At 43.7% G+C, this 16,963-nt stretch overlaps 1 protein-coding gene across 3 annotated transcripts in view; it reads right to left on the bottom strand.

Moving 5' to 3' along the window:
• Positions 1–5,723: 5,723 nt before the first annotated feature.
• The window catches only part of HSF2BP (heat shock transcription factor 2 binding protein), a 31,488-nt gene continuing 20,248 nt past the window's right edge, over positions 5,724–16,963 (bottom strand). For 2 of the 3 annotated variants that reach the window (XM_066177530.1, XM_066177532.1), the window contains exons 7-8: positions 16,250–16,353; positions 5,724–6,420 (exon numbers count right to left, since the gene is read on the bottom strand). In XM_066177530.1, coding sequence (XP_066033627.1) covers positions 6,212–6,420; positions 16,250–16,353 — 313 coding nt within the window. In that variant the 3' untranslated portion in view covers positions 5,724–6,211. Of the gene's footprint in view, positions 6,421–14,024; positions 14,205–16,249; positions 16,354–16,963 lie in introns of those variants that run through there. The other variant, XM_066177533.1, reaches the window with a different exon arrangement.

The following is a 16,963-nucleotide window of genomic DNA, read 5'->3' as shown; positions in this document are numbered from 1 at the left end:
GGGGGAAGCACGCTGTGGGTCCATTATATGTTACAGATCCTGCAGAAATCCCGTTTTCCCTGTGAGCAACTCTGCCCACACATCTTCAGAGTTGGCAAGGTCTGCCAGGGGACCCATAGGGAGGCCAGCAGGAGAGCCTGTGCTTGAGTTTTCAGTGGCTGGCTGCTCTTCAGGCTGGCCACCCTGTCCTTTGGTCTAGGTTTGTTCTTTGGAAAAGGCATCCCACAAAATGCCAGCACCATTTTGTGGCACAAGCAAGGCTCTGGTGCTTTTGGTCATCTCCCTGGAGTCAGGCACCTCAGGACACTCACTCAGAGGATCATATATCCCAGTGCCCCTCAGCCTGAGCACAAACATGCTGCCCTACTGCTGGGAGAAGAGCCTGGAGCACTGTTGAAACCCTGGGAATGTCTGCCCCAGCCTCTCAGCCCTGCCTCCAGCAGCCTCAGAGACCTCACTCCCCCTTAGGGATGACTCCCAGCCCACTCTCAGGCAGCAGGGCCCAGTCTGGCAAGGGAGAAGCTGGAGAGGGACTCATTGTCAGAAACTGTAGTGACAAGACAAGAGGAAATGGGTACAAATTGAAAGAGAGGAAATTTAGGTCAGATATTAGGAAGAAATTCTTTCCAGTGAGGTTGGGGAAGCCCCATTCCTGGCAGTGTTCAAGGCCAGGTTGAATAAGACTTTGAGTGACCTGGTCTAGTGGGAGGTGTCCACTAGAATGGTTGGAATGAGCTGATCTTTACAGTCCCTTCCAACCCAAGACATTTGGGATTCTATGAAATTGATTCTGGACACCACAGATCCTGCTCAGGATGAAGGTGTGCAGATCCAAGAACTGGGCTTTTTTTCCCCTACATTCTCCATTTTCTGTTTTGTGCTAGTAGAGGGTGACTGCCACACTTTATTTGACCCTGGTGGCGATACAGCTACAGAAGCAAGGAGGGATTTATCTCTGCAGAGAGCTTCAAGCAGCTCACCTGCTCTCCTAACACCCAACCCAATCCCCTGCCTCAAAGCAAGACTCAAAAGTTCAAACTTTTCATACAACTTCAAAGCAAGACTCAGGTGGCACGAAAGCCACTTTAGGCAGCTCAGTCAGGGCTGACCTTCTCCATCCAGCCCAGGTCACACAACTCCTGCCCATGCCAGCCTTGCCTTTGGTGGTTGCTGCCTCTCTCACCTGCAGCCCAACAGCACAGACAAACACATGCACTTGGAAGGACCTGGCATTTGAAGTGCTTTCACTGCAGTCACGCCCACAGTAAAAATTACAGTTCCCATAAATGACACGTGCAACTATAATTTGGTCAAAGTCTTTCCAAGGTTTCCGACCGAGTAAGTTGTAAGTTGTAAAGGTCATCGTAAAGCACTGGAGATATTTAAATCTCCATGACCTCGAGAGCTCTCTAATGACTTTTTATCAGCTGTGACTTAGAACTCACATACTCAGGCAGCAACCAGCAGTTGCAAAAGTTCCTGCATAGAAACCAGGAAAATTCCAAACAACACAGACACGGCCAGATGCAGCTGCAAATGAAGCGCTATGAAGAGAAATGAAGGGGCAGCCGTGCTTTGCATAACTCATAACTTTGTAGTACAAGCACTGGGCAGGGACAACAGAGCAAAGATGAGGTTCCTTATTCCCCAGGCAAAATCCTTTCTCCTCACCTCCAGCGTCCTTGCAGGACTGGAGGCGTTAGAGGAGATGAATCATACAATATTTGCAAGACTGGTAAAATCTTATCAATTCTGAAGGCCAATTTGTGCTAATCAGCACGTATCGTGAGTGCAAACGATAACTCAAAGGAGCAGCTAAAAACTGGTGCAACCAGCTGAAATCGAATCATCTGAAAGTTCACTTGTGGCCACGAGACCAAATTGTCACATCTTCCATTCTTCCTCCAATTCTTCCTTAAAAGGCACTTATTTCCCTCTCTTAAGTAACCGTAACAGGACGATGTTCCTTGAACTCCAGTTCACTGCCTTTCTCATGAGTGCTGGGAATGGGCCAGTGTCCTCATGTAACCAAACACCTCCTCCCCTCAGGACAGCTGCTTGCTGTTCCCACCCAAGCTCTCACAATGCCCTTCAGAGATGCCAGGGCCCTCTTGCTGCCATGCCCTGTCCCTCAGCACAGGGTACAGAGCCACCAGTTTGCTTTCTTCTGCTGAGGTTTGCCAGTTTCTTTCCAGCCAGATTGTGGTCCAGCCTGAACACCAGCCTGAGATACCACACAAAGAACTGGTGGGGCAGTACATTCCACAGCTAAACTTCTTCAGCTGCAGGAAGTAAGTTTCGGGGATCCACATTAATTTTTCCTTTGCATCTGATTTACCACCAGCATCAATTATGATGAGCCAGTATTCTTCTGGAGCACCAGCAAACAGGCATCATTCCAGGGCTCTGTACGGTGTATACAGACTGAGAGGAATGAAGTTCACTCTTCCTTGTGAACTTTCTTCTACAAGTTGTTAAAACAGATTTTTAATCTTTTCAGACAGCTTAGCCTAAGAGTCAGATCTTACTCTCAGTTACATGGGTTTAAGTCTGGAATAATTGATAATCTCAAAGCAACAGCAAAGTCACGTCTTCTCCTCCACTGAAACTCTGAGATTGTGCAACAGAGGAAATAGCAAAGCTGGAGTAACTCTGGACTTTGAACACAGCTACTGAAACTCATGCTTTGTCTGTGTGAACCCCCTTTACTCCTGTAAGCTGGCAATCCAGTTAATCAAGTAATGCAGTTAATTAATTAAATACTTCAGTTAATCAATTACTACACAGAAGAATCCCAATTTTTCAAAAGGATCCAAAAAATGCAATACTCCAAAGCCAGTGCTTTTTACAGTCCAGGCTGAACTCTTGATTTTAAACCAATAAAGCTTCCTAATGGTCTTGAGTTTCAGAATTAAGCAAATCTGAAGCAAAATAAAAGCTGAGATTTACAATGCATCAGTCTTTAATTGCAGCAGCCCCTTGTGTCATTCTGTGTCCTGTGTGCCACCCATTGCTCAACTTCATACACAAAGCTTTGGCACACTCTGAGTTTTCAGAGCCTCTGCTATTCAGAGACTTTCTTTTATTCATAACCTGTCAAAAAAAGATGTCTTTCAGGAGAAAGGGAGACTCAAAGGAGATCCACAGTCACTTAATAGCCTAATTTCTAGCACTAACCACATGAAGACAAATTAGGCCTTCAGACACTCTTCCAACAGGGATCTCTCAAGCTTATCAACACACAAGATTATAAAGTGCTGCCTGCAAACAGTAGGGCAATCTGGAAACTTGCTCTTATCTGTTATTGCAAAATAGACACCAAAGGGTAGGATGCACCTCACCTAATTTGAGCCATCTAAAGTTGACATCTCAACAAGTCCCTGCACATTCCTCTACAGACGATGGCAGGAGATTCCCTCGTGTTTTAGGATGGAAAAACAAACAGCAAAGAAGGCATTGATGCTGCTGGTGGGGGAGAACAGATCAATAGTTTATGACAGATGCCAAGGGGAGATTCTGGGAGAATCCCAGCATGACATGTCCAAGACTGTGCACAGGGTGTAACAGACTCCTGTGGGGAAAGCTGCAGGCTTCACTCCACTGTGAAAAGGTTCAACTAATAGTACACAGCCCTGGATCTGTGGAGGAGCAGGAGGGGCTCCAAAAAATGGGGGTTTAGGGGAGGAAGGAACCAGGGCTGGTCCCTGGCTCCAACAGAGTGGGGTTTAGGGAAGGAAGTAACCTGAAAAACAGCAGAATGATCTAACAGCTCATCATGCAATCTGCAACTACTAATGTCCATTTCATTTCACTAAAACATTTAAGTAGGAGACACCTCGAGCATTTCAAATACTCTGGAATGTTAAAGGGTCAGGCTTATCCCTGGCTTTTATCCACTCACCTTGTTTCTCTGGTGACACTTTCTTTTCCAACCAAAAAATATTATGAATTTGCTTCCCTGTGATAAGTTTCCCTCAAATGCTGTCTTTTTATTTTCCATAAACTCTGTTAATTGTGAACACCTCGAAAAAGTAAGCTTGGGGAAAACACACAGACTTTCCTAGAGAACTGTTTGACACAGGTTCTTCTCTCATGTTTCTGATACTTTTCCTCTCTAGTATTTTTAAATATACACTACATTTCACAGATGAGGTGACTCTTATTTTTCAGTCTTGCATAATGAAACACTTTGTACAGAAAAATTACTTTCTTGAGGTTGGTGGGTCATTGATGATTTGGCTCTGAAGAAACAGTCCTGGCAAGTTACACCTGAAAATAAAGTCATCTGGGAGACACTGAAAGAACTTACCATCAGATCTGAGCAGCTTGCTGGGGAAAACTATCTCAAATCACCACTTCGAGCATGGCTGACCATGCCAGTGGACACACTATTAAGATGAACAGTCCTGATTGCTTTGTTTCCTGATTTCACATGGAAATGAGGTGCAGATGCACTGCCAGTCCCTCTCATAAGGGAATCTGGCTCATCACCAGTTTACTGACCTGGCTGTGAGCACCTGTATCACCTCCCGCTTGTGCACATCACACTGACCCTTGGAAGGTCTTGGTTTCAGGTTGGGAAGGGCAGGGAAATTTTCAAGAAAAATCTCAAATCCACAGGACATGAGGCTCCATCAGCTTTTCTGCTCACAGAACTACTTTTTTCTTTTTTCATTTACTGGCTTCCAAAGTTTGATGAAAGGCCTTCGTGAGCAGATAATTCAATGCAAAGTGGATGATGCCCTTCAGTGTTTCTTAAACACTTTCATGAGTTGATATTCCAGGAAACTACCAATTATCATTTTGATCCCTTTAGGATTAAACTCTAGGAGGATTAACTAGGATAGCAAGATAAGAAAACAAATCCAAAGAAAGCACACTTTACAGAAGATTTAAAGCCTTCCTCAAATCTGCACTCGGCAAGTTCAATGTAGTGCTGAATCAGACATGGCAGAACCCTGTGCAACCCACCTGTGTATGTGAGATCTCCATCTTAATCTTCATTTTAAGCCCCAAACCAGACTGTTACCATCTGCAGCATCTGAGCCAAGTAATTTCAAGCTGAATTATTACATTTCTAACTCTGAACATCCACCACTCTGCAAGCAGCCTAAAGGGAGCTGCCCTATACCTTAACTTACACATTTTACAGTGGTCTCCCTCTAAAGCTGTCTGCCAATCATAATATTTAAATCCTATGAAGTTTACTTTGTGTTTTCTGTAATTTGAAGTCTGCATTGTATTTTGTTAACACACTGGGCTCCCAGATGAGGTGCAATAACTTTAGTATGGAAAAAGGTGCTGCCACAGCACTGCACTTCACATTTGCTGTTCCCTTGAGTAGCCTCACATAACTGTCTCTGTTTCTGACATCACAGAAAGGAATGCTATTATTTTCTAAAAACATTACAAATTCTACCAATATCCAGCACCAAGTGTTTGTATTTACCCCTGAGGTAAGCAAGCTGTACTCCGAAACTCCAACAAACCCCAGGGTTGTGAGGGGATGTGATGCTGCTCACAACTGAGAGGCAGCTCCTTTTAGCCTCTTCAGCACACAACTGGGTACCACAGACAACAGCAATTTATTTCCCTTCTCAGGGCTTTTCTAAAAACAATAGCCCAGTTTCTAGCATGCCTGGCAGCCACAGACCAGCTTGACTTGCAGTTAAGAGTGAATCTGAATACAAATTTTGAAAGCAGAATCCGTTACATGCTAAAGAATTTCAGTTTTCTTTTATTACAATAGAAAGAGAGAGAGATGAGAAACAACAACAATAAAAACCTGGAACTTGGGGTGCATTCTGACACAGAAGAGTTATGAATGGCATAAGAGTTTTCCTCACAGTACAGTAATTCTTAAGGGTGGACCCAAAAGGATTATTTACCACTGCAATGAACTGTTATCAAGGAATGAGAGTATTTTTACCCCATCTAGACAGCAAATAGACAACAAAGCCACAGACCATTTTGGAACCCGCTATCATTCTGCTCAAAGAAATTAAGCCTGTCCCATCTCTACCAGATCACCCAAGGTGTTATTTGGGCATCTAAAACCCAACAGGTTTTCCCAAGTACGGGTTAATTCCAATCCCCGAAAAGGATTTTATCAGAGGAACTTCGGCAGTGGGTTTTTCTTCACTCAAGCCCGACAACTCCTGCAGCGTAAAAACACAGGGAAGACGTAAGCAGTTGGTGTCGCGGGGCTCTTCTAGTCCTCGTACTCAAATATTTTCAGGTCCTCGAGGAGCTCCTTGGCGAGGGCCTGGAGCTCGGCGTGGCGGCTCTGGGACAGGGCGACGATGCGCTGGAAGGGCAGAGTCTGGCGCACCTCGGCGCCCGCCCGCGCCAGCACCTCCGGCTCCAGCAGCACCGACTGCAGCAGCCGCAGCGCGTGCAGGCAAACCTCCATGTCCGGGTCTGAAAGCAGGGAGACAAAAGCATCCAGGTGTTTGTTAGGAGAGGGGCTGAAAGGATGCAGCACGCAGGCAGGGAATAAAGGAAGTGCTGTAATGCTCAAGTGCTGCTTGGAGCTGGCTGGGTGGCTCTGGGAGATGCCTGATGTCTTGCGTTCAGTGCAAGGTGTATTTTATTCCCATGTGTTGAAACCGAATGGGGAGGTGTTTTCTCTCATGGCTCTGGGGTGGGGAGGGGGCAGGTCTCTTCTATTAACGGGCCAGGTGGAGCAGTGTTCTTTATCTCTTCCACCACCCATCCTCCCTCCAGGGGATATCTGCAGTTAATGGGCCATCGAGGCTTACTGCATGGCTGATACAATTACATCATCCCATTGGGAGGAGCCCAGCATTTCTACCTGGATAAAACCTGAGATTTGGAACACCAGGACAGCCTGTTTCTACTGGATCCCCAGAGGAACACTGGACCCATCTCACTACTGGACCCTTCTACAGGATCTCTCTACTCCAACAGAACCACATCTGTCACTTCAGGAGGACTTAACTGGACTGTTACAACACCCTGATCAACAGAGTGTCAGGTTGTGTTCTGACTCCATCAGTGGTTTTATTTTTTTGTTCATTTGGTTTTTTCTACTACTACATTTTTAATATTCCTAGTGAAGAACTGTTACTCCTATTCCCGTATCTTTGCCTGAAAGCCCCTTAATTTCAAAATTATAATAATCCGGAGGGAGGGGGTTTACATTCTCCATTCCAAGGGAAGCTCCAGCTTTTCCCTGGCAGACACCTGTCTTTCTAAACTAAGACACCGGAAAACCACATTTTTGTCCTCCTTCAGCAGCTTCTGCCCAGCAGTGTTTGCGAGGGAGAGAGAACCAGGAACCTTTCTCTTGTTTTCCAGATGTTGAAACTGCTGTAAAGCAGGGAATTTATCAACCTGAATTTACCCAGTCAGTACCCAGGATGTACTGTTGGATGCAATCCAATTTAAGAGCAGAACAAACTGTATCCCATGATTATTCAGACTTAAAAAACAAACAGACTAACAAATCAAATCTGCAGTAAATCATCAGGCCTTTAATTTCTCTTTATATGAGGCTTTTGGACTTCCTCAAAGCTCAGTAAAATACTAATTTTTATAAAACTTTCTAGCAACCATGTATCAACCTTCCAAGTGTTTAATTCATTCTGCAGAAAATTGAAATGGGTATTGAAGCACTGCTGCTCAGGAATGTGCCAGGGAAATGCATCAAAGACCTTTGACTGACTTAAGCCAGGAAGACATGTAATAACTCCATTGCTAAGAACACAAGATGCATTTTTAATTACTGAAACATTAGGAGCGTTACATTTTAATCATTTGCAATGGCCCATTTGCATTTAGCGGTTTACAGCTTTATCAAAAGCATGTGGTAGAAAGACTTCCCTATTCTGCATATTCCAAATGAAAACATCTAATATATTTTTACAGCTGAAGCAGTTATTTGTCCCACGTGCCATGCATTTTTAATGTGTTTTTCATTAGCATACCTAGTCTTCAGCAAGCTTTTGATAAAGGGTTGCGCAGAAAGGTTGAGAAAATTAATTCAGATCACTTTGGGCACAAAATCACCAGAGAGACTAAAATCTCACTGAAGGAGCATAAAACCAGCGCAGTGATGAACCAGAGTGCACTGAGTTTGGAGGAGGTATTTGGTGGGGCTGAGGCAAGTTCTTTCCTTTTCCTGGCTTATTTCACACATAACGCTGGTGACCTGAAAAAAGGACTGAGGAGAATTATTCATTAAAGCATAAGGGTTGAAAACACCCAGGGGGGCAGAGAACAGGATGTGATGGACACTGAAGAAGACTGCAGATTTCAGCATGAAACTCACTGCTGAGATGGGGATTTTTAAGTAATTCCCAACAACACAAGGCTGAAGAACAATATTAAAGATTGTGACATCTGAACTACACCCAAAAGCCAAGCACGCTCTCTCTCTCCTCCTATTTTCCATCATAAATGGAAATAATCAAGTGTTAATCTCCCAAGAAAAGAGAAGTTCCTTCTCCAGAAAAACCAGCAGAGTGGAGTATAATCTGAGGACACAGGTCTTGTCCAAACCCAAAAAACAAAGTGCATTTTCTCCTTTTCTGTGCCATGAGAATCCTAGCTGTTAGGCCTGCTGGACAATTTTAAACATGTCAAACCAATAAAAGCCCCGTGATTAGTGCTGCATACCCATGGCACAGCCACTCTTATTGCTGACACCCAGGCTGAAGGCTCTAGGGAGTTTCTTTCCATCATCATCTCCAGCAGTACCTGCAGGTGCAACTTTCTGAGTGATGAGCAGTCAGAACTCTTGGGGAAATGCTGCAGCTCAGCCTCACAGACAGCAAGAGTTTATGGCAAATTTCCTGGCCAGCAACACTTCAGAATCCTTTTGAAAAAACACCTGGGTACAAGTTTTGGTTTTCAGACTTATTCTGACCTAATCAAAATATAAAAGCCTTCAATTTGTCCTCCCTTGCATTCCTTCTTTGCCTCCATGCCTTCCACATTGTGCATTTTTAATGCCTATTTTTTTGCCTGATATTGTGTTCAAACTCTGCACACATCACTTCTCCCTTTTCCCGTTCTTAGGATTATTCTACATTTATTCACAGGAAATAGCAGCCACAAACTACAGCTCAAATAGGTAAGAAGAAAGAAGCCATGGGGAGTGAAATCTATGTAGTTCATTTACAATCTTCCTCTGTGTGACATTATTCCCTCACAAAATAAAGCCACTAATACTTTTAATGGCTTGCAGTACTGCTGGGAAGCTTCATATATGTAAGATGAAAAGCGCTTTGTTACTCATACTGTTACAGGAATCAATATTAGTATTATTTGCAAGTGTTTAAAGGCTGTAGAAATTAAAGAATCGATCAGGGGAGAAGCCTCAGCAGGGGAGCCAAGAAAATGAGGATCTGTAGGAGATCAGGAAATTATTTCCAGCTTGATGAACAAGAATGTTTTCCAGTAAGAGCAGAGAGGTTCTAGGAAGAATCTCCAGCAGCAGCCAGGGAAGCTCAACAGCTTGAGTCACTCAAATGAAGAACAGATTAGGCACGTGGGCATCCAGCAAAGGAAGGAAATGATCCTGCACCAGAAGATGACTTAATACACATTTAACCTCAGATTGCCATTGTTTTGAATGTATTCTGAGATGTTCTGAGTTAAATAAATACATATGCCTTAAAATACACTCCCTGAGGATTACATGTGGTTTTGAGAATACTACTTATTGAGGATAATCATGTTTCCTAAGAGGATTTTAAAAAAAAATACCAGAGAAATCTTCCTCTTGTCTCCAATATCATTAGGGACGTTTTCTAAAAGCCCTGTCTACAAAGCACTCAGAGAAATGTAAGGAATCTTCATTATTCAGCATTATATTTATGTCAACAGCTTCCAGATTTAGTCATTTCTACACTAGCTGAGTAACATTTTGTTTGTACAAGATCAAAAAAATCCTTTAGCTGTAATCAAATCAGTGCATCACATCCTCCCCACCACCAGCACACACATCTCCAGCTACAATTTCAAAACTATCACCATTATTTCTGGAGAAGAGGGGGAGAAATCAAGGCTGCTTGCCTCAGCCGGGATCACAGGCGTAGCACAAACCTAGCACCATCATAAGGTGCTGATGTAATTTCAGCAAGGTGTTGAAACTGCTGGAGTTTGCTGACGTCCTGCAAGCTGCCAGCTCAGTTTGATGTCACTGGCTTTCAGTCACTGACAAAAGGCAGCTGATAACGTGGAGGGATTTTAGTCACATCTGTCATTAGCACCAGGCTCTCAGATGAACTGTCCCCTACAGCAGTGTTTAAGTAATTGCATTACATCAGTGCTGAACAGCTTATCCACAATTGGCTCGGAGTTGTGTGAACTGAATTTACACGTGGCCACACCATCCCCTGGCCACCTGAATGCAAGATTTATTGTCAGCACGCTGTTTACAGCTGTGCCTGTGTACAAGAGCACACAAGTTCACAAGGCCAAGTGCAAGGTCCTGCACATGGCTTGGGGCACAATTCCAAGCACAAGTACAGGCTGGGGGATTGAGAGCAGCCCTGTGGAGAAGGGCTGAGGGCAGTTGGTGGATGAGAGGCTGGATATGATCTGGCCATGTGCACTGACAGCACAGAAAGCCAAAGGTGTCCTGGGCTGCATCCAAAGCACTCTGGGCAGCAGGGGAGGAGGGATTCTGCTCCTCTGCCCTGCCTGGGTGAGACCCCACCTGCAGAGCTGCCGCCAGCCTGAGCTCAAAATATAAGGATCATGAATCTGTTGGAATGAGTCCAGAGGAGGGACATAAGGATGGTCAGAGGGCTGGGACACCTCTGCTATGGAGACAGGCTGGGAGAGTTGGGACTGTTCAGCCTGGAGAAGAGAAGGCTTCGGAGAGACCTTAGAGCCTCCTCCAGAGCCTAAAGGAGTTCCAAGAGAGCTGAAGAGGGACTTTGTACAAGGAAATGTAGTGACAAGACAAGGGGCAATGGCTTTAAACTGGAAGAGGGGAGGGTTAGATTAAATATTAGGAAGAAATTCCTCACTATGTGTGTGATAAGGCACTGGCACAAGTTGGCCAGAGAAGCTGCGGATACCTCATCCCTAGAAGTGCTTAAATTCAGGTTGGATGGAGTCCAACTATCTTCTGAGCAACTTGGTCTAGTGGAAGGATGTCCCTGCCCACAGCAGGGGGGTTGGAATGAGATGCTCTTTAAGATCCCTTCCAATTTAAACCATTCTATGACTTTCAAACAGCTTCCCACCACTGCTGTAGATATAATTCTATTCAATTCCTTTCTGATTCCAGCAGGAAGGAGAGATCTGCCTCTCAGCTCTTCCTTGTAATGAACCTGTCAGACTACCTGTGTTCACAGCATATCCAACAGAGACAGCCACGGCCACGGCTTCCCCTGTGTAAGATCCCTTTGCATTGCCAATGCTGGCAGCATCTGCAGCACCAGAGTTTTCCAGACATTTCTATGCTGTTGATAGGTCTGAGGAGACAAGAAATGTTATGATAAAAATGCTCTGAGGGGAAGGAGCAGGGAGAACACCAACCTTTGCTGCTCCAATTCTTACAGACACAAATGCACTTTCTCCCTGTAAAATTTTTGCCCCAGCTCCTGTGTTACAGCTGGGTTTCCATCAGTCTCCTCCCTGGCTGGGAGGCTGCTCCCACGTGGAGTTCAGCTAAGGAGAATTCCCCACTCTCCTACAGACACATGTTTGTTATGCTTTTATCAGGGAAATCCTTGAGAGAGACTCCCAGGATCCAAACTGAAGCAGCAATTCAGTCCCCCTTTGCCTGGCCTCCACTCAGAGGATGAGAGTGAACAGGAGTTTGCAGAGAGCTGGTGGGTAACACTGCTCCTCACAGAACATCAATTTGCATGAGTTGTTAGGCAGGGCAAGGACCTTGTCAAGAAGCTCCTGCTCAGATGGCAAGGACAGCCCGGAGCTCCATCCAGGCAAGCAGCTGAGTATGGAAAAGCATGAGCATGGAAAAGGGCAAACATTCCATGAGACTTGCCCTGGCCTCTATTCCAGCCTCCCAGATAACTGAGGCTCAGGGAACTCTGCGTCAGAGCTGACATCCATGCAATTACCAAAATGGATGTGGTCTTAAAGGGCAATCCTCTCCTTAAGATTAATTTAATCAGCTGAAGAACAGCATGGAGATGAGTCAGGGGAGGTTTAGGCTGGCTATCAGAAGGTTTTGCAGCCAGAGGGTGGCTGGGCACCGAATTAAGCTCCACAGGGAAGTTGTCACAGCCCCAAGCCTGCCAGAGTTCAAGGAGCATTTGGACAACATTCTCAGGCACATGGTGGGATTCTCAAGATGTTTTGTGGGGTCAGGAGTTGGACTCAGTGATCCTGATGGGTCCCTTTCAACTCAACAAATTCTATGGTTCTGTGAGAAGAGGATGAAATTGTTGAGCACTTGAAAGACTGGTTTTCATTTAGGAACCAAAATTTGTTTTAATACAGACATCAGTTTATAAATATGAGGGCTCTGTTTGTCCAGATGTTTTTTAAATAACATGCTGCCATGCAAATAACCTGAAATTTCAAAAGCTCTCACAGCCATAACGAATTCAGACAGAAGAGCGAGGCACTAGAAACCTTCAGAGTTAGTCATGAAAAGCAAATATTGAGGGTGCAGGCAGCAAAGTGAGAATGTGCTTCATACAAGCATTTCTAATAGAGACCATCATTTGCAAAGAATTTGGATAAACAAGGTTGGATTTCCACATGGAACTGTGGTGGAGGAAACCGAAGGGCAAGATCTAAAATTAGTCCTATGTCTCTTTCTGTGTTTTGTTTAACGAAGCACCTGGAGCAATTTCCCAGCTACGGACAAGAAATGTCACTGACAAAGTGTGTCTGAATTCCATGCTTTCTCAAGTATCCAAAGAGACTTTTTTTTCAAACTGCATTTAAAGAAAAGGAATGTAGGAAAAAAACAAAATAAAGATACACAATGTTAAAAAAACCCCAACCAACCAAAAACCCTCAGCCAAATAGAGAAAGTAGAGAAGACCCTAGACTCCTTTTCTCCAACACTCATTTGCTGGCAGATTCTGCATGATCAAAAAATTAAAAACATTAAATTTAGTCTTTATTATTATAACCTGAACTGATTGTTACTTCTTACTCTTCAAGAGATCCTTGGCAGAGTAATGTTCCAATCCACTTCTTTGGGAGATACAGAATGGAGGTCTTATTGATCTTTAGATGGAAAACGCCAGAAAAAAAAATATTGACAAATCTCAGGTGGATTTCTACCCAATATGATATAGGTTTCTTTTTCTGTGGTTGAGGACAGAGCTTCTTTAAATCTGAAAGCTATGTGAAACCCTCAGCCAGGACACCAACACAGGGACAGCAGCTGATGGAGGAAACTAAAGCTGCCTATTTTGTCCAAGATGGGAACAGCTGCTCTGCTAACAAATGGTGCTCCACAAGAGGAGAACTCCATTGATCCGACAAGCTGCTCCACAGACAGAAATCTGAGTCATCATTCATGTGCTTTATGCTGGCACCAGGCTGGGAAGGTGTAGGCAGGCACAGCTGATACCTACACAGACGATTCAGTGATCAGTGTTGGTTATTAAAGGGTGTCTATCTTCTAGAAAGTCTTAAAAAGGCAGAAAAAAAAAAAAAAAAGGAAGAAAAAGACACCCCACCTCATGAAGTGTTAAAACTACAGAGACCTGCATTATCTTCAAACATTGTGGCAAACATTTAGTTTTCTTCTATCATCAATATAGCCTCCAGCAGAAAGAGCTATTAAGAATTCTTGTTAGTGAACATGAAGTCACACCATCTCATCCAAGTTTCCCAAAGACAGTAGGACACTTTTAACATTCTTACTTCTTACTTAGGTACTTAAGAACCTTTATTAGATTTTTTCCCTTCTGTCTCTTCCAATCGGTGTATTTAACATCAAGGCACATTTCTGTCTCTTCAAAAATGCTGTGAGACAACTTGAATCAAACCCCTCTTTGCTTCAGATACAACGAAGGGAAATAAAGACAACTGAGTCAATTATTTTCTCTCTTCATTTAATGGAAAGGACATTCTTCTTCAGGGAACAAGGATGGGCAGAGACTGAGAACTCAGAGAAGGAATTTGAAGGATTTATCAGGTGCATACAAGGCAGTGGGAGAAAGATGGGCCTGATGTACAGGCTGAGGTGGTGGACACTTGTAGAATGACAGTGGAAAAGCAAACAGGATGGTTCTCTGAAAATAAAAAAAAATAAATCAGAGGATGATTTCTGAGGCCTCTCTTAGTGGGAATGGTGATAAAAGCACACAAAACTGGAAAGCTGAGTCATGTCATAAGCCTTAATCCAAACAGGCTTTGAAGAAGCTTCCTGCAGGCAGGCAGCAGGTCCAGGATACTCTGCCAGCACAGGGTAGTGCTCTACTCCCCTGCATGGAAAAAAAAGGACTTTATACTGTAACAGCTCCAGGTGTTTAGCAGCTGAATCCTGGCTAGCAGAACCTGAAGATGCTGGTCAGGGAAATAGGAGAGGAGCAGGAGTGGGAGGAAGCTGCTGAATTTTCCAAGTAGAGACATTTAGGAATAGATTAAATGGTGGAAAACTACAGAGATCTCACACCAAATGATGGGAACAAGATGGGGTCTTGGATCTGACCCCTCATCTGATATCCCAACCAGTCAGCTCTCTCCTGACAGTAAGCAGACTTCCTCCAAAGTCAGGAATCTGAACCTGCAGAACTGCTTTATCTGAGAACCTTCTCCCTTGCTGTAACTGGAGAAGTTTATTATCAAAAAGTCAAGGAATTAGCCATGATCATCCTTCTTTCAACAACCCAGCCACAAACAATTAGCACTTCCAAACTGCAGAGTAGCCTACTTCTTATTTCCATTAGTAGCTGCAAATTAATTATGAATGCTTCCCATTTCACCCTCTTACTTAACCTAGGAGCCTTTTTCAGACAACAGACTGCATCAAATTATATCTTTTTTGTTTTATCACAACAATTGGAAGGGCATATTTGGGAACCCATAGTCAGAGAGGATTCTTTGAGGGTGTTTTGGGTTGGTATTTTTTGCTAGAACAGCTTTTGTATGTATTAGCCAACATAAATAAAAAGGAAAACCTGGACTAAGACTTAAAATTTCAAAAGCACAGCTGAACAAAAGACCATGTATTTGATGTTCCCTGAGGAACCCACTTTTGCTGAAATATATTAAAAAACCCCTATAGAAATGGTGTTTTCCCTTACAAGGATTACTTAATTTCCTGAGACCTTGGAAGAGAGAGCCTGTGGCATTCCACAGCAGGAAATTATTTGATGAAAAGCTTGAGCAGCTACATTTTCTGTAAAATAGTTAAGGGAACCATGAGCTACACAAATAGCTTTCAGTTTACCAACCCTACCCAAAGCTTTTTCAAAAATTCAGCATCAAAATAACGTCTGGAGAAAGCAGATGCAATCTCTCTCTCATTTCAGCTGCTCCAGGTATTTACCAGTCATACTTTAGCAAGGTTTTAGCAGCACAGAAGGGATAATTAACCTCCCCAGTCCTATCTGCACACCAAATCTCCTCATAAATCTTGAGACAGCCCAGGCAGGGCAGTGTCACAGCTCTGTCCCCCTGCAGCTGCCAGCCCAGTCCAACGCAGGCTGCCAACGTCAATCTCTGCTGGCTCCTGCACAGGGATTTGAAGCCTCCCAAAGAGCAGAGCCTTGATGTCACTCATGTACCTGACAGTGACAACACAAGTCCTTGACGTCCTTGGAGTCCTGCACTGGCCAAAGGCATAGCTGGGAATAGCTCTCCAGCCCTGGAGCCCCAAATCCTATTAGAGCACAAGGCTGCTCTTCAGCAAGAGACACTTTTGCAGTGGGTCAGGGAAGTTACAGGCTTGGCTTCTTCCCCCAAAATGTGTACATTTTCCTTTGTTAATGGTAGTTCACTGATATGCATATAATAAACCCTTAAGGTTTATTTTAAAGTTGGTATGTGAAGACATAAATGGCTTTTTATTAAACCACTTCATCAAATTCCTCCATTCCCTATTCTTAAATCCACCCTTAAATTTTACATTAATGGAATATTGCATACAGTGCCAAAAATTTTGTGGGAAATACACATCTTCTCCCTCCAGCTATTTGCCCTTTCTGTTTTCTTTTATTCTGTCAAAAGCTAATCAGGTTACAGATACAAATTTCTGGCTTGTTATTTGCAACACCTATTGCAAATCTACGAAATCCTGAAAGTCACAGTTTACAGGGTTCTTAGAGCAACTTACCATTCAACAGCCACCAAAGCAGGGGAATAAAACCTGGACTTTCACTGATGTACTTCAAGCCTTTCAAGTTGATACTCACATTGTAAAGTGACATTAGCATTAGCCTAGAATTGAAAGAAAGAAGATGTGAGGGCCTTTGATTTCTTTGCATGCTTCAGCATCCTTTGTCATTTTTTGCCAAGCACGTATAAATGCAGAAGCCCATGCTAATAATTTGTATTTTGGTAACAGAGATAAATCTCAAATTATCTACAAGCAATGTTGTGTGAACCTTTGTTTCTACTGTTAAATCACATATTCCAAACACATGGAAAAGAGTAAGAAGATCTCAGGGAGGGGCTGGAATGTTCTCTGTTCTGGAGCCAGTTTGGCTACTGCTCCTTCTCATGCCTGAGATAAACCTGTGTGTCACTGCACTGCCACCACGTCCAAACAAAAGGGAAATGGTAATTCCAAAGGGACTTCACACCTCACATCCAATTCTCAAACAAGGACTCATGCCTTAAGCTCCTATGCCACCAGCAGACTTTTGGACACCCTCAGAAAGCAGAAAAGGCAGTGACTCATTGCAGGCTAAACTGAGTTCTAAGAGCTGTCATTTATGTGCTCTGAGTTTGATCACCTTGGTTTTAAGGAGGAGAAAGAAGGAAGAGCAGATTTATTAAATCTACTGCATCAGTGGCCACTGCCAAGCAGAGAGAGGTGCTCTGGATC

Source organism: Chamaea fasciata, unplaced genomic scaffold, assembly GCF_029207755.1.
Source record: "Chamaea fasciata isolate MVZ Bird 193981 ecotype frontalis unplaced genomic scaffold, bChaFas1.0.hap1 SCAF_2, whole genome shotgun sequence".
In the NCBI taxonomy this organism is placed as follows: domain Eukaryota; kingdom Metazoa; phylum Chordata; class Aves; order Passeriformes; family Sylviidae; genus Chamaea; species Chamaea fasciata.
Note: the sequence above shows the minus strand (reverse complement) of the source record. Positions and strands in the feature narration are given on the sequence as shown.